The sequence below is a fragment of the Artibeus jamaicensis genome, unplaced genomic scaffold (genome assembly GCF_021234435.1).
Source record: "Artibeus jamaicensis isolate MK-2021 breed Jamaican fruit bat unplaced genomic scaffold, CSHL_Jam_final scaffold_1964, whole genome shotgun sequence".
NCBI lineage: Eukaryota > Metazoa > Chordata > Mammalia > Chiroptera > Phyllostomidae > Artibeus > Artibeus jamaicensis.
The window spans coordinates 38,054,550-38,078,307 of NW_026522030.1; the positions used below are offsets into that span (position 1 = coordinate 38,054,550).

A 23,758-nucleotide genomic window follows, 5' to 3' on the forward strand; every position below is an offset into this window, starting at 1 on the left:
CAGGAGCGGACGAGATGAGGGTGAGGCACAGAGGGCCCTCCAAACAAGAACGGGCTGCGAGTCTGGGGCCCCTTCACTTAGTTATTAAAGCATTAAATGACAAAAATCAAAAGGGTTGTTGAAGAAAGAGTGGCAGATTTTTAGTGAGTGTCTAAGGAGCTTTTCTGCTTGGGAGAGTCATGAGTTTCCTTCCCTGCAACGGTCTAGCACAGCCTTTGCAGAAATGTGGCAGCCAGCTTCTGGCACCCGGCTGGTTTCCAAGGGTGAGAATGCCTTGACACCAAGTTCCAAATTAGTGACGTCCAACGCAATGTCTAAAAAGTCCTTTTCTTTAATTAATTTATTAATTTATTATTTTGTTTATGCTTTATGTCACAAGGAAATACTTGTTACTACAAAATCCTTTTTAAAAGGTCAGAGATATTGAGCAATTTCACCACTGGGAATACACCCCAAAGGATTGAAAGCAGGTTCTCACATAGACATTTGCAGACGTTTTCTCATAGCAGTATCATTCGCAATAGCCAAAGGGAGGAAGCAACCCAATCATCTATGGACAAATGAGTGGATAAACAAACTGTGCTTTATATGTACAGTGGAATATTATTCAGCCTTAAAAAGGAAGGGAATTCTGACACATAATACAATATGGATAAACTTTAAGGACATTATACCAAGTGAAATAAGCCAGTAAAAAAAAAAACACTGTATGATTCCACTTATATGAAGTGCCTGGAGTGGTTAAAGTCATAGAAAGTAGCCGGTGGTTGCTGGGGGTTGTTGTGAGGGGAATGAGGAGTTACTGTTTAGTAGGTACAGAGTTTCAGTTTTGCAAGATGGAAAGAGTTCTGGAGATTGGTTGCTGAACAATGTAAATGTACTTATTAACATACTGAATGGTTAGGGTGGTAAATTTTATGTGATGTATATTTTACCACAATTAAAATTTAGAAAACAATTCAGAGATGGTACAGGTCTACAATTCTGAAATCCAAAAAGTTTCTGTTACTGCTGCTGTCCCAGATTGCACTGGGGCGCTACAGAATAAATACGTCACACGTATCTTCTAAAATTTGGAAAAACTCTGAAATCTGGCCTCCAAAATTTGTGGATAAAGGACTGCTGACCTGTAGTCTCATAATATGTTTTTCTTCTTTCAATGAGACCAGACAGATACTGATAATGGATACCTAATCGCCAATTAACCAGCTCTTGATGTATTATATTACTGTGGTTTGGGGTTCTGCTGGCCCCTGTCTTGGAAAAACTGACTGACAACTGGAGTAAAATAATTAGCAGGCAGCTTCCTTTCCAATTTCAGGTCTCAGTTTAGGATGCTGCCTGGTGCTGGATGTTGCCAGCCAATCACAGGCACCCAAAGTAAGCCAGATAGGCCAGCGGGCCCGATGCGTGTGGTGTTTCAGCACTGCTTACCAAATCACACCTGGGCACACTGGACACGAACTGGGCCCCTTGGCAGCCCAGGATAAATCCAGCTAAATTTAAGAGGACACACACCACAGAGAGCAGCACAAAGAGGTTTACCTGAAATGGGAAGAAAATGGGTAGTTAGAAAAATGATAGATAAATTCAGAAAGTTTTATCTGAATAAAACTAACTCACATTCTTTTACTAGAGGAAACATTTTTTTAAAAGTCAGAACCATGTTCTTAGTATCCAAACTTTTCCCCACTGATTTTTAAAATTTTTTAAATGTACTCAGGAATGCCATTAACCTTCAAGTCTTCTCAATCATTTAAGGTTCCCCCTTTTTTTGTAGATAAGAGAGTTTTGATCCCTATCTTTTTTCTGTACATTACGTTAAGCTATGGCTATTTTCCCCTTGAGCCATTATTTTTTCTGAGGCTTACAGAATCAATGGTAAGTAGACAAATGGGAGAATTCTAGAATATAAATGGAGCTCAGGGAAATCAAGGAGCTCAGAGCCACTCCTAACCAGAAATTCTAGTACATAGGTGAAAGTAAAGATGAGCCTTTTTTTGGTTCTGCAGGAGACAGGCTGAGCCTCTACTGATAAGACTGGAATTTCCTCTGTTGCCCCTCAAACCCTGCATCCAATCACTGGCCAGACAGAGCGGCACCAGTAACCATCAGGTACTGATTTATCTACAGCAGTATCAGATGCCTTAGAAGAAAACATAGTTACAATCCTTATGTCCACCGGCACACCACTAATCTTCATAACTAAAGCTTAGCATCATCAGCTACAGAATGGGTAAGAGTTCACTACACAACACTAGACCCCAAATTTCACCATTAACATCTTAAATCCAGCTCATCAAATGACACCATTAGAAAATCAGTAGGCAAGACCCAGACTGGAAGAAAATGTCATGCAGTGACCAAAGAACCTTTTCCAGAAGAAATAACTTCTCACCTCAATAATAAAAAAGCAGCCCAAATTTAAAAAGGGGCAAAAGACTAGAACATATACTTGACAAAAGAAGATACAGGAATGGCAAATAAGTGCATAAAAAGTGTCAATACCATTAATGACCACAAATGAAAATTAAGACAACAAAAAGATGGCACTTCACACCAGCAAGAATGGCTGAAATTAAAAAGACTAGCGACAGAGCAGGTGAGAAGGAGCACACGGAACTTGGGCATCGCTCGTCCGATGTAAAATGGTGCCACCACTTCAGAAAACTGCTTTCAGTTTCTCAAAACTTAAATGAAAATAGCATGTTACCTCTGTGGTCCTCCTCCCCAACCCCCATAACAACCTCAGTCTATTCATGAGAAAAACAGCAGGCAATCTAAACTGAGGTGCCTTCTACAAATGCCTGACCAGTACTCCTCAGAACAGGGGAGAACATCAGGAAAAACAAGGAAAGTCTAAGGAACTGTCACCGCCAGGAAGAGCCTAAGCAGACACAACCACTAAATGTAGTAAGTATGTCCTGGGTGGATCCTGGACAGAGAAAGGACATGAGGCATCAACTAAGGAAACCTGAAGAGTATGCATTTCAGTTGATAACAATGTATCAATATTGGTTCGTTAATTGTGACCAACGCACATACTAATGTAAGGTAGCAATACTAGGGGAAACCGAGTATGAGATGCATAGGACCACTCAGCACTATCTTTTTAATATTTCTATAAGTCTAAAACTATCCCAAAGTAAAATTCTGATTAAAAAAATTCTGAATATACACCACCATATGACCTGCAATTCCACTCCTACCCACAGACCCAGAGAAATAAGTGCAGTCACCCACAAAAAGACTCCCACAAGCTACTTACAGGAGCTTTATTCGTATTAGACCAGAAGGTGAAAAGAACACAAATATCCAACAACAGGAGAATAAACAAAGTGTGGTATTTTCACACAGTGGGATGCTTCCAGCAACAAAAAGGGACAAAGCATGATGCACAGTGACAACACGACATTCAGAGGCATTATGTTGAGTAAAACAAGCCAGATACTGTATGATTCCACTTACACGGCGTTTGAGAACAGACAAAATACGGTAATCATGGTGATAGAAATAAAAAGAGTGGTTGCCTGTCTTTTTAAAGAAAGTTTTAGAGTAAAGGGGTAGACTGGGAAGAGAAAGGGGAATTTTCTGGAGTGATAAAAAAGTTCTATATCATTTTTTTTATTGTCTACAGGGTGTGTATGTATACACAAACATACGGTATATTTATGTGCACACACACACATGCTTTTAACATAAGGAGAATCCTGAGTCTGGCTATCAGAGCAGTGGGGTGAGATCACACAGTGAACGCACTACTTCTAAAATGTCACAACAACAAACAAGCTGAGAGAACGCCCCAGGGATTCACTGCCTGGGAGGCACTGCTTCTCTCCAGCGCTGGAGGGGCTGCCGATGAGGAGTCAGGTCAAACCACCAGAATGCCACCCCTGCAAATCCCAGGATGAGGACCTGAGCTGCATGTGCTGTTCCCCAAATTTACTCCTGTATATGGCTTTACTATTATTACATTATTCTTATTACTATCTGGCCAAACTTACTGGCCAAATAGTTGCCCCAATAACTCTTGTGTAGACAACTGGGCATGTATCTGGCATGGGGGTGATTAGGATACCCAGCATATCTCTTTCAGAGGCTGGATCAGGTTCAAGGGCACAAAATATTGGAGTTATGAGGGACCCACTTAGGATTTATAGGGAGATTCAAAATGGGCCCCTTTGGCTTTAACTTGGTTATGATGGTGTAACTTTCAAGACCCAAATTTCCATCCCAACCACGACCAGATAGTGTCCCCTCAGACAGAAGATGGTGATACATCCACTACTAATGAAGAACATCACAGCCAGAAACCCCACTCAGCCATATCTGGAAAGGAGAAGAATCTCCTATATTTCTCACACTGTCATCATTCTTGCCTTTAAAAATTCACTGCAGAGACTTGAGTGTCTTTTTGTGGAAAGCACCTGAACTTAAAAATCAGGAGACCGGGTTCACACTCGGGCTTTCCCACTTGTTTGTCATGGTAGCTTAGGCAGCCTCTTTGAGATGCACTTTCCTCATCTGTTAAATGGGTCTGTCTTCCAGCCTACCTCACAAAACTATTGAGAGAATCACACAACATTATGCATGTAAAAATCCTTTGTAAATTTCAAAATGCTCTGCAGTTTTACCAGTGTTAATAATAGGCATTTTCTATTTTGAAGAGTAGCTTTGTTATTACAAAGTACACTTCACAAAATGAATTTCACTAAGTCCAGTACTCGCATTTTGCTCTTATGTTTGTGACACAGCTGAGTTCTGGCAGCTGGAAAGGTACTCTGTTATAGAATAATCTGACCCTGGCTGGGTGGCTCAGCTGGTTGGAGCATCACGCCATACACCTTCTGTGGGTTCAATTCCCAGTCAGGGCACACACCTAGGTTGTAGGTTCCATCTCCTATGGGAGGCAACTGATTGATATCTGTCCGTCTCTCTGTCTCTCAAATCAATAAGCATATCCTCATATGAGGATTAAAAAAAAATAACCTGCAGGTATATCGTTTCCAAAACTTCTCCAAAAAGAACTCTTTCTGCAGCCTGCTTGTCTTAGAAACTCACTCCGTGCTAACCTTTGAGACTAGTGTGCGGGGCATCTCCTGTTTGCCCCTCCGGATCCTCTCTCCCCTGGCCACTACCCTGCTCCCTTCCCAGAGAGGCTGACCTGTGAAGGCAGTGTCAGTGGGGCCCCTTTGCCCTCCGGTCTCTAGTTAAGTTCAGCCAATGGGGAGCCCTGACAGAGGATCTGAGGGAGGAAGGAGAGTGAGGTTCGTGTAGTTACAGCGATTCCTCGCCTATCGCAGGAGTTATGTTGCAGAGACCCCCGAGATAGGTGAAAATCCACGAAGTGGCAGCGTTATATTTATTTTATTATTTATATATATTTTAAGGCTTTATAAACCCTTCCCACACTCGTATAAACCTTTCCCACTCTCTTCTTAACCTTTCCCACACTCTTATAAACACTTCATATGCTCTTAAACACTTTCTACACTCCTAAACCTACGTAACTTTAACAACACATAAAATTCTATACGGGTGCTCACCAGTGAAGTATGCAGCTGTCCCTCACTATATCGCAGTCCACTTATTGCAGCTTCACTGTATCTGTATTGCAGCTTCACCTGCAATAAGTGAACCGAGATACAGCAAGCGCCGACTGTATTTCCCTGGTTCCCTGTGTGCAGCCTCAGGCCAGCTGTGCCCCTCAGTGGAAAGCCACAGGTCCCTCTGCAACTTCCCGATTGTCCCTGTCCCACTGCGTCCTCTTCTCAAGGCAGGCCCAGGGGCAGCCACAGCCTCACCACTCCCTACACCCTGCACACACCTTTGCAAACAGACCCTTTATTAACCTCTTGTCAAGTTATAATTTTATTGGGTCATCTGTGTCCTGCTGGGGCCATCACTGCTACAACTTCTCCACAAAATTTCTCTTTATATTTAACCTAAATTTCTTCCTGCTCTTTGAGCTTAGTTCCTATTGCTCTCACTTAAAATGTATCATGTGCCCAATGAAGTGAACACCATGTGTTACCGTTCCTGAATTCTACTGAAGCCAATTCGTCACTGAGGCTTATCATGAAAAAGAGAGAGAGAGAGAAAGGCCCACAGGTGATGGAGAAATGTCCTTCTAGAAGTTGTAGTTTAGACATGAAAGACAGTGGGACCTAAAAACTGGAACGCTTGCTCCCAATGCACCCCATGGATTGTTTAAGGGTAAGATGCAAAATCTATCAATTTAAAGGTGAGATGCAAAATCCAAGATCCAGAGAGCTGGTCCTCTTACAACCACTGGCAACATGAATTAGCCTTTCATGTTTCTGATTTTATTGTTACTAACTTGCATTATGAGTATTTAGCTTGATGCAAAATGTGTTGTTTTTCAAGTCAGTATTTGGAATTGACCTCAACTCTGATCTTTTGCAATTGTGCCTTTAGTTCATTCCAGATCTCAATTAAATGACCCAATAAGAGAATATTTGGGGAACCTAAGACTAGCAAGAAGAAACATCACCTTCAATTTGTCTATTACTCTAAAGGTCCCTCATAATCCCCATCACATAACAGCATTAAATAATTATGCCTGTAACAGCTTGGAATTATTCAATGTCTTTTTTGATACAAGATTTCATTCTCTAAATAGGTTGACCTTTCCCTACTGCCTAAGACTTTTATTTTGCTTCTCACTTCCCTGCTGCTCCAAGCTCAAGATGCAACTGAAACTCAACTGTGCCTAAAGAAACTGTCCCTGTAACTGGGTAAAGATAATGTAGTTTAAAATGAATAGGTTTCAAATGGTGAGTTGAACGTAAGCATTTAGTTCTACTAATTCCTGGGCAGGGGGGTGGGGAATGGGCATTAAAATGGCAGTAAAGAAAATTAATGCAAAAATCCATAAATACAGAGAGAATGGGAAAACAGCAGTAAAATTTTAGAACCTAGAATGCTGGTGGGCAAGTGTATGTATGTTCTTGGAGATGTGGCAGCCACACTCCAAACTACTGATTCATCCCTGGGTAATAACACAAATTCCACAGAGCCCACGGCAATTAGTAAAACTGCTTATTTGACTCTTAACAATATTTAATTTTTTAATTCAGTTTGGGGATGCATTTTAATACTAAGATGTAGAATCATGTGCGAGGTTATCCGAACATAACCCAGTGACACTGGGGGAAAAAGCTGAAGACAAGACACCAAATTCAAGCTTTCCTGACGTAGTTTAGCAAAATGAACGTTCTGATTGACTGCTCAGCAACCAACAAAATGTAACAAATCACAAGCACTCTGAAAGCCCGCGCTCTTGCTGCTTTAAACCTGTTTTGGGAGCTTACACGCCCACTGACTTGGTTTAAACGCCTGTGAGGCTTTAATCCTCAGACCCCAAGAGAACTTATTCCTAGCTTTCACTCCCTGACACCCTTTAAGTCTCTTCCAGAAACCTGGCAGGTACAACTGCTAACATTTGGACTGGCTCTCCTTGCCAACAAGCCAAATACAGACTCATTGCTACGAACAGAAACAGCTGTCTCTTCCTCCTCTCAAGGATGTTGGTGTCGGATTAACTCATATTATAGCTGTCCTGAGATTTTCTTTTTGTAAAGGGTTTAAAATATAATAATAACATTATTTCCAATTCCTTTTTCAACACCAGTGAAAGGCTTCTTCCTCTCCCTACCTAAGACACAAATTTGAGAAGAGTTTTCAAAATGAGTAACCCCTAATTCCGATGGAAATGTACAAGCCTTGGGGGTACTTTCAAGCCTCCTTGCTCGTGAAAGGCGATTCTGTCCCACCAGGGGTCCTTCCCCAGTCTTGTGCAGATCCCCTGTCTCCCAGGGCTCCCTGTCAGCTCATCGTCCTGTCCCCCGTGTCTCAGAAAAGTAACTTCTCGTGACCCAGTGACCCAAGCAATCAGGCGTAACAAAAAGGGAATGCCCTTGCCCTGGCTGGTGTGGCTCAGTGGACTGAGTACAGGGCTGCGAACTAAGAGGTTGCCGGTTCAATTCCCAGTCAGGGCACATGCCTGGGTTGAGGGCCAGGTCCCCAGTGGGGGCCACGTGAGAAGCACACATCCATGTTTCTCTTCCTCCCTCCCTTCCCCCCTCTCTAAAATTAAATAAATAACATCTTAAACAACAAGGGAATGCCCTTAGTGTGTGTCTAGCTCCCTAGCTCCCCCCCAGCTCCCCAATACAGCACACACAGCCCCGCCACCCCTAAATTACATGTCCCCCTCAGCAATCAGAATGAGAATGTCAGAAGAAAAAAACAGAGGAAGACATGACAAGACACTGGATCTGCAGTACAGACAAAGAAGAAAGGGTCAGGAATATGGTCTGCAAAGCCTCTGGGGATGCTGGTAGGGATAAATTTGCATTTGAAGATAAGAAAACAGAAAGTTCAGTTTGAACAGCTCTATGGTCCTTGATACTGAATTTTCTTTACTCCCTTATTATTCTCCTTTTCTATGTCTTCTCTGATTTGTGTTCTTTTCTTGCTTCTGGCCTCTTCTTCTCCACTGGGGCTAGCTTCTCAAGGTTCACCAAGTCAGAGTCAGATCTTATGATTCCCTAGCAATGAAGATCATAGACCTTGAGAAGAATCTCTTATCCAGAGTCACACCTCCAAAGATGGCCACCGTCACGGCCCTCCCTCTCTGCGCCCACAGGCCGCTCTTCCCATCCAGAGGTGAAGTCCAATGCACCCAGTGGAGTGTTATCCAGCCTTACCAGGAAGTACCGGCACGTACTACCGCTGGGATGAACCTTGAAAACAGTGTGCTAATTGAAATGAGCCAGATACAAAAGGACGAATAGTGTAGAATGCCACTTACATGAGGTCAAATTCACAGAGACAGAAAGTTGAATGGTGGTTAATTGGGAGTGGGGGGAGTCACTGAATGGGTACAGAGTTTTTATTCAGGATAATTTAAAAAATGAATAGTGGTGATAGTTGTACAGTGTTGTGAATACACTTAATACCACTGAACTGTACACTTTAAAATGGTAAAAATGGCCACTTTTATGTATATTTTATTGCATTTAGGAACCACACACACAAAAAAATGCAAAAGGAAAGAAAGAAATGAAAAGAGATGGAGTCCAATTTCCTTTTCCCCGCCCCTTGATGCTAAGCCGGCCTTAGGAACTTTTCGATCAGTAGAACGTAGCAGAGGTGACGTTCTGGGGCATACAAGGCTAGATCTTAAGTAGTCTGGGCCACCCGTGCCTCTTGCTATCCCCCTGAGGTCCCCACCACCGTGCTGGGTGGCGGTGACATGGGAAGGTCACAGGTTCATGCTTTAGTCAACAGCCCTTGCTGAGCTCCCAGGCATGTATTTTATAAACGTATACTTAAGTATTTAAGGATGAAGTTCTGTGAAGGCTGGGATTTATTTCAAAACGACCCAATAACAGGGGAAAAAGAAATGGTTAGGGGTGTAGAAGAGACAAGTCTGAACATTCGTTAATGATTATTGTAGCTGGTCAATGGGTACAAGGAGCTTGTTGTACTTCTCCCAGATCAGGGGTGTATTTGAAATTTACCATATGAAAAGAAGAAGGAAGAGGAGAAAATGGAAGAAGAAAAGGAGGAAAGAAGTGAGAAGAAGAGGAGAAGAGAAGGAAAAGAACAGGAGAAGGCAAGGGGGAGGAAAAAGGAGAGGGGGGGACAAATAAAGCAATTTTGGAAGAGAAAAAAGTGGCAGGAAGAGTGTTCTAGAATAGAAAAGCCTAAAGACAGAATAATCAAAGAAAATGACCGAACCTTAATTGGGCCGTAGATTTTTTAAAAAATGGAACTAGGTTACACAGGCATATTCACTTTTTGATAATACGTCAATCTGTGCACTTATACACACAGAAATGTGCACTTCAGTTAAAAGGCTTTTTGGTTAAGAAAACATTATGCAACATTTTGGAGTGACTGGGGAACTTGAAAGAAGAGCTGAATATTAGGTGACATTAGGAAAGCATTGGGTTTTTTAAAATTACAACAATGTTATTATGGTGAGATAGAAGAAGTCTTGTTTTTAAGACAGAACACCTCCTAAAGAATACAGGGGTGAAGTACCATGAAGTCTGAAACTCTGAAACAGTCCAATATAAAGCCCCTTATTTAGGTATAGACAGACACAGCAAATATGGCAAAATGTTAACAGCTACAGAGTCCAAGTACAAGGTGTATGAGAATTTGTGGGGCTATTTGCTCCACTTTCCTGTGAGTTAGAGAATTTTCATGATAGAATATTGAAAAATATGAAGAGACTTCTTCAGGTGCAGAAGTAACAATCAGAAGGAACAATCTACTAGCTGATGCTAGCAAACTCCTTTCTGAAACAGCTGGGCAACCTGCCTGCAGGCGCAAGGCTCCTACAGCAGTATCCATCACATAGTCGGTCTTCTTTTCTTCTTTTAGGCATGGCACGGCATCTGTTGCATCTCTCCTGCACACCCACACAGAAAGCCTACCGCCCACCGAGGCCCACTCGGCCACACAGAGCTCCTGGGCGGCCCCCTCTCCCAGAGAGCCTGCTGTGGAACAGAGGCACACAAGCAAGGTGGCGACAAACGGCGTGGGCAGACCTGCTGAAACTGCATCCCAACTCTTCTTCCACTTCTAGCCATGCGACCTCGGGCGAATTAGGTAACCGATCTGTGCCTCAGTTTCCTCAGAATGACAAAACTAGTAACGCTTCCCAGTGGGTAGGTGTATGCACCTCAGTTACATGTTTATTATTATCACCAACTGTTTCAGTCCTTATGAACATTACCAATCTAGTCCTTCAGTTCGGACTAGAATGAACAACCAAGGATCAAGAGACATTCACAAACCAAACAGCACGAGAAACAAGGATGACGAGGTGAACAGACCCACTGAGTCCCAAGGACAAAACAGCTAACTCGGAAAGGTGAAGAGGAAAACTTTGAATGGATCTAATCAGTATCTTCAGAGAGATCCGGGAAATTATAGCATATATGAAACAAGAACAGCCACTATGAAAAAAAGGATGAATCGAACTTCAAAAAGAATCCCAGAACATCAAAATATATCATTATCAAGTATTTCAATAGAATGGCAGAAGAAAAAGATAATAATATGCAGAATATAAATTTAAAAAGACCAACAAACAGAAAATGTGAGACTTTGAAAAGTTTTCTTAACAAAGAGCCTCAATTCAAGAAGCCCAACAGCTCATTACTAGGTGTTCTAGAAAGAAAGAACAGAGTAAATTGAGGGGAGGAAATAATCATATAAACAATTTTAAAAATTGCTTAGCATTGACGCAAGACTTGGTTCACAGACCTGGCTCTACGGTGAAACAACAAAACCCTTGGAAGAAAATATGAGCGCACCCCTCAGGACCTCGGCCCGGCCCAGCGTCCCAACTGAGACGGTGCTGCAACCAAGGAAAAAACCGACACCTCATGAGATGAAAAACCTGGGAGCTTCAAAGCACGCCGTCAAAAAAGTAAAAGACAACCCACAGAATGCGAGAAAATACTAGGACACAATTTATCTGATGAGGGACTTGTAATAAAAACACAAATAAACCAATTTAAAAATGAGCAAAGGGTCTGAATAGACATTTCTCCAAAGAAGACATGCAAATGCCAATAAGCACATGAAAAGATGCTCAACATCAAATCAAATAACGAGATACTACGTAACATCCATAAAAGACTATAATAAAGAATACAGACAATCTATAAATGTTGGGAAAAATGTGGAGAGATTAAAACCCACATATGCTATTGATGGGAATGTAAAGTGACACAGCCACTTTGGAAAACAGTTCCTCAAAATGTTAAACATGGAGTTACCATATGACTCAGTAGTTCTAATCATATAGCCAAGAAAATTAAAACAAGTCCACAAAAATACTTGTCCACTAATGCTTGTAGCAGCATTACTGAAAACGGCCCCAAAGTAGAAATGTCCACTAACTGGTGGACAGATAAGATGTAGTTCATTCGTCAGTGGAATATTACTCAACAATAAAAGGGGATAAAGGGCTGACATGTGCTGCAACGTGGATACCCCTTGAAAATACTGTGCTTAAAAACCATGCTAACTGAAAGAACCCAGTTACAAAGGATCACATATTACATACTTTCATTTATTTGAAATACTCCAAAGAGGCAGATCTATACAGACAAACTGCATTAGCGGTCTCCCTTTCCCTAGTCAATATCAGATACAAAGGGCCCCTCAGTCCCCACAAGTAACAAAGTCTCATTTCAGTAATTACAATGTCCTGGCCTCTATCCCAGTCAAAACTTGCAACTTCATTTACATTTCAGCTTTTCTCATCAGCCTGATTACTGCAGGGAGCAAGAAAGCCTGCAGTGGGAAAGGCAAAGGAGTTAGGCCACCTTCTTGATTTCCCTACTTTTTGTGTCCACTCCTCCTGAGCCTGCCAGCCACAACTCCGTCATTGAGGAGAGGGAGAAATGGGGGGCGAGAGGGGAGCCCAGGGCATGATGGTAAACACGGTAAGGGGCAGCAAGAGTTCATTTGATTGTTCACCCTGGACTCAGCAAGTGTTTAGAGACGACTCTTCTGAATGGGGCTCTCACTGGCTCCTCTGAGATACCAATTGTTGAGCTGGCAGTCCCCTTGATTTGGGCGTCCAGCTGTGCAAGCTGTGGTCTCCTCACTCCTGCAAGGGGCTCTTGGGAGCAGGATCTAAGGTTACCCCAGGTCTGCTATCTCTTGCCTCTGGTCATCTTGAAAATATGCATCATGGCTTTGGTCTATAAAAAGTACATTTATTTCCCAACTGTCGTCTCTGAGTCTGAGGCCGCAGGGCACTTCGACCAGACCTCTGAACTCCCCCCAAGCAGGTGCCTGACAGACCAGTCTACTACTGAGCCACCCATATCATGTTCTCCAAGAATTTATCTGTAAGCTCCACTTCCCTGGGGAGATGAAACTCAAAATGCCATAGCAATTGGGTAACTTTCTAAAAAACATCCGTCTCTTTAATCCCTAATCTTTTTGGAGGCTGGGGATGCAGATGGGTTAAAGGTTGCAAAACTGGTTTGTGCCCAGGTTTGCAAATCCTGCTTAGACAACCTAATGCACTAAAATGTGGGAGCTGCTCACATCTGCTGTACTGCAGCCTCAGGAGAATCTGGAAATAGAGAATCCAAGTCAAACATCCTAATACAATCACATTCACACAAATGCTATTATTGGTATTTACTATTTGAAATACAATTTTTAGATGTTTGAATGGAATAATGTAGTTTAAGAGCAAAATGTAAACATTAAAGCACTGACAATATGAAGTGATGGTGCTATTATTAAAAACTGAGAGGTGGAAGGGGGCAGCAGAAGTAGAGCTAAGTGCTGGTGTCTTCGCCTTACAGAAGAGAGAGTTAAGATACACTGTACCGCCCTGGCTGGGTGGCTCAGATGGTGGGAGTGTCATCCCGAACGTACACCAGAAGTTTGTGGATTCGACTCCCGGTCAGGACACATACCTAAATTGAGGGTTCAGTCCCTGGTCAGAGCATGCACAGGAGGCAATGGATTGATGTTTCTCTCTCATTTCAGTGTTTCTCTCTCTCTCTCTCTCAAATCAGTAAACATATCCTTGGGAAAGGATTTTTTAAAAATTTACTATATAAAATTGATGGATTAAGAAATGGGAGCTTATAATATTATTTAAAATTATAAAGTCATCAATAGGGGAAATAAGAACAATCTTTTACAATGGAAATTATTTGCTCTTGATGGAAAATACACAACCTAGAATACAGTATGCACACACTCACAGAAATGTACGCACATGTACAAACACCCTAGCTTAATCCTAGTCATAGCTAAAAAAGCTACGAATATTTGCAAACTATTTTCTAACATTATTATTTGTGTTTTGGACACATGAGCACTTTATCAGTAATATAAAGAAAAGGACCCAACGAATGAGAGCTACCTATCAATCCTGAGTTTCCATGACAACTTGAGTTCCAAGGAACTAGGTCAAACTGACCCTGCTTTGTTCAAACGAGTATAAAACCTGATGGAATCACTGAAACAATCACACAAAAAAGGGCAGACAAAGGTCGGTGGTTCTCAAAAGAAAGTATTCAAGTGTTCTTGACTGGTGTGCAACCCAACAACTCAAAATGAGGACAGCTTGTCTCCTAAAAGGGTCCTTACAAGACTAACCAGCCCCTCCCAACCTCCATCATCAAAATACACCCTAACCACCCTAAAGGTAACAGAGGAAGAATACAAAGTTCTAGAGAACAAAACAAGTGAGAGAACTGTAAGACAGAAGAATAAGATAAACTTTGGGAACTCACCTAGGACCTAAATGCCTTACTGACTGCCTAACCAATTCCATATCAATGATCGGTGTGTAATAAGCACTCTGATCCCGGGATATAGGATGGAGAAGACAGACAAGACCTCTGTCCTCACGGAGCTGTTTACTGGGAGAGCACACAACCACTAGCAATCAAACAACACACAGAGAGGGCCGGCACAGGCTGGGAAGCCACTAGTCACTGCTGGGACATGGTGAGGGGTGGGAGACACTGGAATCAGGGTGGTCAGGGAAGGTGGTCTCTTTTGGGAAGTGACAGAAGATTCTGGCTGTACAGGAATCAGAAGGTGTTCCTGGGGCAGAGTGTGGGGCGTGGAGGGGAGAAGGGCTAGAACTCTGCCTGGCCAAGCCTGGGTCTGTAAGTACACAGATTCAGCACCCACTGGCTTCTCTCATGGAGCATGGCCTCTTACCAAAAAAAAAAAAAAAAAAAAAATCAGTTGGTGAATTCCCTAAACTCAGGAATGGGTGAGGGTGGACAAAAAAAAGGTCAAGTACCCAGTAAAAGGGGGATAGTGGTAGAGCCACCCCTTGATATCACGAGATTATCCCATCTATTCAGAACAGAAAACTAGACTCAGAAAAATTAAGTGGTTTACACAGAGTTCTACAATCTTCAGAAAATGAGCAAGGACTCAGACCAGGAGTGTTGGACTGACAGGTCCATTTTCATTTATTATATTACATGATTTTTCATTTAAAGATGCTTTAAATGAAAGATTTAAAGATTTCATTTAAAGATTTTTCATTTAAAGATGCTTGAACTCATATAATAAAATTATAGTGCATCTTTCCAAAAGAAAACAATGTTAAAGAAATTAATGTCTTAAAAGGAGGACCTTCTTAATATCTGTCTAGAACACGCACTCATATTCTCTTCACCATTTGGAATTTTCAAAGTATAAATAGCATTAGAGATTTTCTGGTTTTAATTTAATTTAAATAATTGAGGTTTGTATTTCTGAGCATTTCGATATTAACCCAATGGAAAAAGATGACTCCTATAGTCAATTATTAGCATATACACCACCCAAAACTCTCCTGCAGAGACTGTAAGCCTGGAGAGTTGTTGTACAACAAGCCTCGGGCACCCCAACGTGCACTGCAGAGCTCGTCCACAGCCTCATTTTTTCCCATCCTGCTAACATGTTAAAATGCTGCATTAATGATTTACTCCCTCCAGAAATAGGAGCATAGTTTCGCTAAATGCAGTAACTGATGGACTGGTAAAAACAATGTTGCCTAAATTCTCTTGTGGGTCTGAGAATTCTTTAATTTTTTTCAAGATCATCAACACAGTCTCAGAACCCATTTTTCTGACTGTATTTTACAATGTGCTTCTTCTCCTTATATTTAAGAATTTAACCAATTTTGTGTTTACTACCCACCACCGGGTAAACTGTGGTCTGTTCAAGATAAACTGTTAAGTATATAAACAAAATGATGAGAAAATTATTTAACCCTATTTCAAAATAGATGGAGAAAAATGAAAAATAAAATGTTATATAGAAACAAAAAATTTGTAAGTATACTTCAAATTGAGTTTCCTAGGTCCTCTACTTCATCCTTGAATGTTGGCAGCTTCATTGGAAATGGTCTATTTTTTATAGTATTCCCTGAATTGGAAGGACACAGCAAGAAAAAACAAAGACCTGACACTGGGAATGTACTAAATGCCAATGAATTGTACACTTTAAAATGATTTTCTGTTATGTGAATGTGACATAAATAATGAAAACGCAAGTCAGCAATATATGTCTGTATTACCATAAAATATTTGTGTGATAAAGAGAAAAATATAGAAAATCTGAGCAATGAAATTCTGAGGCTGTCCAATCAAAACATTGTAACAACAAAAAATTATGTGATCATGATTAATATTGAGACTTTCTTCAAAAGAATATGGAGGGTGGGAGAATGGGTAAGGGTCAAGCTGGACAAGACTGCCTGGAAGTTAATACGTAAGTACTAAAGCTGGGTGATTGGTACAGGGGGTTCATTATATTATTCTCTCCACTTTTATATCTGTTAAAAATGTTCATAGTAAACATTTTTTTACAAAATTGTATCTTTACAATAGGTCTAATCCTGAAATGAAAAGCACATATTTAGCCCTGGGTATATAAGAAACTTAAAGTCAATCAGAACACTGGAAAAATTATCATCTTACTTTACTATTCCAAAAACATCTGAGTTGTAATATTGTCCATTGTTAACTTTTGTTAATGAATCAGGAAACTTTAGCATTTCTTCAATGGTTTGTTTAACAGACTTCATAAATAGCACATTTTACAAAAGGCAAGAATTTATGGTACATACCAGGAGTATCATAGGCCGTTTCCAAGTTGTTAATCCTATGATTCCAGAAAGTATCACCTACAAAAACAAAAAATATCACAAATCTAGAAAAGGCACCAATTCCATTAAACTAATCCCCAGTCTCTACAGTACACATTTTTTGGTGTGTGCGGACACTTAAAAGCCTCTAATTCAAATGTTTAATATTCCTGCTGATTACATGAGCCCTGGTAGTCTACTTTGGACTATTCTTCACGTCCAAGGCTCCAAAGCTTTCTTATTGATTGTGTATGTTTTTTCTTAAGGTCAGTTAAGAATACACAACCAAAAATTAATCTACCCTCTAGTCAGTGAAGGAATCAGCACTTCTGATCCAGGCTCCCTGACCCCAGTAGCTCCTAATCTGTTGCCAGAGTCAGTCCCATAAGATGCATGTCTCGCCACAACCGCCTTTCTTTAGGTGGGCACCCATCTTTATAGAACACGCAAATTCCTCAAAATAGTAGACAAGGCCTTTAGGATCCTCCCCTGCCTACTCCTCAAACCTGGATTCTAGGTACCCCCACCCCTCCCACCACACACCTTCCTTACAGGCACAACTATCATTCCTCAGACTGGCCAGGCTCTAGGGTCTAAGCATTCCAAGGCTTTGTACTTCTCTTTGCTACAGTGCCCCCCCCTTCCAACTCACCTCTGAGTTGCTGAGATCTCCTATGCACCCTGTAAGACCCCAACTAACAGCTGCTTCCTCTGAGAAGTTTTCACTGATCCCCACAGCGCACACTCCCGGAAGCCTTTTACATATAATTTGTGTCCCCACCCCCAGCCCCTGAAACTCTGTATTACATATCTGGCTTGCTCACCAACTGTAAATTCCTATTCTGTCTCTCTGAAACCACAGCTCCTAGCACAGTGCCTGAGACATGATTGGCAACTAATAAATGTTCCTGGGCATTTATTGCACAAAAGGGAAGGGACCACAGGGAGAAAGACCTCATGTTTCAAAATGACACTTCAGTAAACAACAAACTAATATCCCTGGGAAAGAGGAGCTGGCATTTTGCAAAAACGTAAACTGGAAATCAACATCAGCCCTTGGAATACTACAGTTCACTAAGCAGGAAAGAATAATCAAAGTAATTATTTGGCCTAGGGACATTCTGATGTCATTTGAGCACATTTACCTTTGTATAGTAAAGTACATTGGCTGAATACAGTCATGAGGATTTTCTTTCAAGTGTACTTTTTACCAAAATCACTGAAATGCACCATTTCACAATTACTGTTTCTTGACTACAAATCAGTAAGGATTTGGCATGCAAGGCTCACAGTCCTGCTTGTAATATTCTCCATTCTCTACTGACTGAGAGTAAATCATTCCACAACATCAAACCAATAGAGGTCAAGTTCACCCTCTAGTATCAAGGACCAAAAACCACATTTGAGCAGATAAGCGACAGTTTCTTTGTACCCCATCTATGTTCAAACCTACTTATCAGCTGTCTACCCACCAGGCGCCATATGCGCGCAATCACCTTAAATTCAATAAGGCGGTTCCTCACTCCAAGAGTTTCTGCGCAGAGACACACAGGGCATTTTGTGGCTCATCAGGAGGGTGTGGGCTGCATCTACTTCAGAAATCGGGACTTGGTATCTAGTATCCGTGAGACCTTGGGGTCCAGGTTTCCCATGTGGCTTCTAAAAAACTATGTGACCTTGGCCAGGTCATTTCACTTTCCTGGTACTCACTCTTCAAAAACCATCTCTGGGTCTCCTCTAACTCAAAAGGTTTACCTCACTGAGACGATAGTGATATCTCAGAAATGAAACTCCATGATCCGGCACTGGCTCCACCCTGTAGACTGCTTGTGGGCACACATGTGTGCATGCGTGCTGCATGCGTCACTTCCTGTGAGCGTGTGTACGTACTGGTGAGCTGCATGCGTCAGTTCCTGTGAACGCGCATGCGCGCTTGTGGGCTGCATGCGTCACTTCCTGTGAGTGCGCATGCGTGCTTGTGGGCTGCATGCATTAGTTCCTGTGTGTGTGTGTGTGTGTGTGTGTGTGTGTGTGTGTGTGTGTCCACCTGTACACGTGTTCCCTGCTAGCCTGCTCTGCTGCTAACTGGACTTTCCTGAGAAAACGCAACTATCTTTGTAAAAACATGAGTGTCAGTAGCACTGCCCTTGAGAGAAACACAAATGGCCCACTGCACTAAAATATAAATATGATTGGAATAATCAGTGTTTGATATTTATGCTGCTAGTCTCCATTAACACACAACCCTGTGATTCAGCTTTTTAGAACACATTTTTTCCATTAAAACAGCATTATCAGAGTGAAATGTCCAGCCCAACCCAGAAAAGCCCACACAAATAGTGAAATGCCTTAAACCATACTTCCCACACCCCCACCAGCCACATCATCACACCCTCCTCCACATTACCATTTAGTGTATGCACATAATTTACACATGCACATACTTTTTTCTAAATTCTTAACTAGGCACACATGGGTATGTGTAGCTGTACACAGGGGTATAATTTTTACAAAAAATGGATCATAGAAGATACTTTTCTTCCTCTTTTTCTCAATAAATGAATGCTTCATGGAAATTTCATGTTCACAGGAATAGCTCTCATCATTTCATTTAATGGCTATATAATATTCCTTTGTATCGCTGTACCTAATGTATTCAATCATTTCCATATTCGTGAGCATCCACTCTATTTTCAGGTTTTTGTTCTCACAAACTGCTGCACCAAACCTCCATGAAATGTTTCGCTTTATTTCTGTTGGATAAACTCCCAGGAGTAGGTTGCTAAGTTCAAAGGGAGAAATATATATATATATATATCATGACAGGTACAATTTTCATTTCAAATGAAGGATCTCTAGGACAAAAAGACTAAGCTATCTTTATTTCTTTTTGGGGATGGGGGAGTTTGCATATATAAGCAACAAATTTAAAACACAATTTTTAAAATATGTACAAAATGTATTTGACAAATAAGAAATATGAATAATATAAAACATATAACAAAGATACTTAAGACCTCAGTAGGGAGAAATATAAGCTTATTAAATAATAATAAGAACTTAAATGGTGGTATTCTTAAATAAAGACTCAAAATAAAGCAAGACAAACATCATGCTCCTAGACAGGAAGACAAAATATTTAAAGATGTCATTTACATCTTGGAACTGTTTTATAGACTGGACTCACACCCATGTTAAATCCCAACAGGATTTTTGTAAACCACCTTTCTTTACGGGGATGCTTTAAAGAACTGCATGCATTCAAATTGGACATGGGAACTATAATTATTCACATCCACCTCAGCCCTGAACCCTGCAATGAAGGCACACATTGACTTCTACTCAATTGTCCCCACTCCTCAAGCCCAAGTAAAACCTAAGACACTTGGAGGGACCCTGTGAGCAGTGAAGGGGAGAGAGTGAACAGAGGAAGTAGGGCTGGAATGGAATACAGGAGTCCTGCAGTTAGGAATGAATCTTTTAAGAGTTCAAGACTTAGGGAATGGATGCTCACATTTCATGTAGGGGAGGGGTGGAATTCATGAATGAGGAGAGGGGTTGGTGGAGGGAGAAAAGAAGGGGCAGACTGCAAACTGATGCAGTCATGAGAGAAAACGGCATGGATACTCCTCAATAAACTTAAAATAGAGATAACATACAACCCAGCAATTCCACTTCTGGATATTTACATCAAGGAAATGAAAACACTAATTCAGAAAGACATATGCCCACCTATGTTCAATGCAGCATTTACAATAGCCAAGATGGGGAACCAGCCCAGATGTCCACCAGCTAGGTGAGTGGATAAAGATGGGATACAGGGAGCATTTTAGATCTTGCTCCCTGGCATAAATTCTTATTTTAAAAGACAAGAAGAAGATGTGGTATGTGTGTATGTGTGTATGTGTGTATATATATACACACACATATATATATACATATACATATATATATATAATTACATATTACTTGGCCATGAAAAAGAATGAAATCTTTCCATCTGTAACAACAAGGATGGGCCTATATGGTAGTATTCTAAGTGAAATCAGTCAAATAGAGAAGGACAAATACCATATCGTTTCACTTATATGCAGAATCTTAAAAACAAATGAACTAATAAAACGAAACAAAAATAGACTCGTAAAAACACAAACCAAAGGGATGGTTACCAGAGGGGTAGGGGTTAGGGAATGGGTGGAAAGGCAAAGGGAAATGTAGTTGATATACTGTGATAAGTTCGCACCTTGACAGATGATTACTAGAATTAGTTGGGTGGTCACAAGGTAATGTATAAAAATGTCAAATCACTATACTGTACACCCAAAACTAATATAACCAATATAATGTATATCAACTGTAATTAAAAATTTAAAAAGACTGGAAAGAAAGAAACATATTAAAGATGTTTCCATTGGGATTATGGGTTTTAAATTCTCTCTTCCCTTTCCTTTCTGAATTTCCTAAAATTTCTACAGTAAATAGTTTTACTTTTGTTTTTCAAAAGAAGATGTAGAAGTCAGAGTACGCTTTGGCTCTAACTCTTTCAGTGGCACAGTATCTGGAGCTCCAGAAAGGAATCGAAAAGGTCCCTTAACGATGGCCACTCATGGCACCCATTACCCAGTGATGCTATGACTTGTTTAACTGCCAGTGAGATTAAACTCACTGGCAATCTATGAGGTCTTGGATCTGTGAATAGTCATTCAAATACTGCTAAAGGCTCATCAAGGCAGTCAGTTATGGTGAGAGTTAATGAATAAACAAATGGATGATGAACTAATAAATGAATGAAGGTCAAAAGTAGGAGACAAACTTGCTCAAAGATGACCATGGAAGCCTAAACACATTTTGTACCCTTGTGCTTCACACATCAACAGCAAAAAGCAACTCTATCAGCATTCTTTCCACCCAGTACAAGATGCAACTTGCTCTGAATGAACAGGCAAGAACCTATTTTCTAACCCATATTATCTCTGTATTATCATAATGAGATTTATTACAATTTTGGTTTTTCTTACTCCCAATCCATTCCTATAGCTTTTAGGAACAAACAGAGGTTCTCTCTCTCTCTCTCTCTCTCCATATATATATATTGCAAAGAAAGATTGAGATACTCCAAGCAGGAGTCATTGTTACCACACACAGTTAATGTGCCATAGTGTTTCAGCTTAAAAATCAAGTCATTAATATCAAAAGCATATAATTCTACTCTCCTATTTTTATTTGTTAATCCATTCGCATGCCTTAAGGCGAAAATGTTCTGGTTTGTCAAAAGCTGCTGTATCAACATAGAGATCAAAAGAGCCATGTCATTAATGTCCCATGTTTACCTTGTAAACAAGCCCACAAAAATCTAACTGCTCAGTAACTTGCCTCGTCCTACAGCTTTTACACTGGCAATATTTAGAAATTCATGTGTGTGAACATATCATTCTTCCCTATCTGTCCTGCATGACTCATTAAAAAAAAATTCAGGAAGCGGGCGACAGGATATTTCCAAAGTATACATGATGGTTGCCAGAATGTCCCACAAAAAACTGGCCTGTTCGCCTTGCCATATGAAGTACTGCCACGGGGTGCGGAGCACACAGGACCACATGCAGGTGATGGATTACAGAACTACACACCTGAAGCCTATATAATTTTACTAACCAACGTCACCCCAATAAAAAGTAAAATAAAATAAAACATTTCCTTGAAGCTTAAAAAAAATTGATAAATGTTCTAGTACATGCCAAGCCTGGTGCCAGGGCCCAGCAGGAAAGCACTGTCCTAAATATTTCTTAATTACACCTTCACATAATCAATTTTGAGGCAAAAATCATCCCACCTGTTTTATAGATGAGCAACTGAGGCTCAGAGGCTCAATGACTTGCTCAAAAACATAAATGTAACTGCTGTTATATAAAATAAAGGACGAAAGAAATCAATGAAACTCATTATAAACATTTAAAATGCTGCTTAAACATGAAAGTAGTATTTGATGATTATAATAGAAAAGACATACTGACTGTTATTTAACTGTTAACGACTTTAGAGGTTTTGCATTCGCTTCTCCTTTGGGCCATTTATTTTTTCTTCTTATGTTTCGTCACTGCAATTGTCTTTTAAAGTTTATGTTAAGCCTCACTAATGTCTTTTTCATTATAAGGAACTGGAATCTTGCTGAAGAATCACAGACTCAAGAAACAGGTGGCCATGAGCACAGGTCAGGGACTTCCAACAGAGAGACACGAATGTATGCAGACAATAAAGGAAATTGGGGCCCCCACAGAAGGACCACAAACAATAACCAGCTCCTTACCACTTGCCTAAAACATCTCCCAAGGATCACATATGTTGCCAGAGTCAGGAACTTGGCTTTCTAAAGCAGGAGACACACACCAGTGCAACTCTCTCTACTTTCTCGTGAGCACAGAGTGGCAGGCTGAGGCTCCGGTAATCCCAATGGCATCTAATGTTAACTAAATGCCCCTGCAAATCAGGGGCCAGGACAGCTTGGCCTGCACATGGGTATCAAGATCTTTCTGCCACAGAGTCAAACTTCAGGTTGTTTTCACAAATGGCTAACCTCTTAGCTTCATAAACTTTGGTAATAATAATAGATTAAGTCATTAACCAAGGACATCAGGAAGAAATGAAATTATTAGAAGGTGCTAAAAAAACAGCAAGTACATGAGCCCTGGCTGGTGTGGCTTAGTGGATTGAGTGCCAGTCTGTGAACCAAAAGGTCGTAGGTTTGATTCCCAGTCAGGGCACATGCCTGGTTCGTACGCCATGTCCCCAGTTGGGGGCATGCGAGAGGCAACTGATGGATGTATCTCTTGCACAATGATGTTTCTCTCCCTTTCTCCCTCCCTTGCCCTCTCTCTAAAAATAAATAAATAAAATCTTTTTAAAAAATGTAAAGTGTTTTTCACTACATGAAAAACACTTCATGAAAACACTACAGGAAAAACACTTCCTTCAACTTGCTGAAATTATGAAAAAAAAGTCTTTACAGGGCCTGACAATTCTTAAATATATATTAAAATAGATAAACTATGCCTTCGGGATTCAGGCAAAAGAAGGAAGTCTCAA

At 40.8% G+C, this 23,758-nt stretch overlaps 1 protein-coding gene across 3 annotated transcripts in view; it reads right to left on the minus strand.

Annotated features, from left to right (window-relative positions):
- ENTREP1 (endosomal transmembrane epsin interactor 1) overlaps positions 1-23,758 on the minus strand; it is a 46,241-nt gene that overhangs the window by 18,456 nt on the left and 4,027 nt on the right. For 2 of the 3 annotated variants that reach the window (XM_037157609.2, XM_037157608.2), the window contains exons 2-3: positions 16,661-16,717; positions 1,435-1,545 (exon numbers count right to left, since the gene is read on the minus strand). In XM_037157609.2, the coding sequence (XP_037013504.2) occupies positions 1,435-1,545; positions 16,661-16,717 (168 nt within the window). Of the gene's footprint in view, positions 1-1,434; positions 1,546-16,660; positions 16,718-18,174; positions 18,223-23,758 lie in introns of those variants that run through there. The other variant, XM_053656092.1, reaches the window with a different exon arrangement.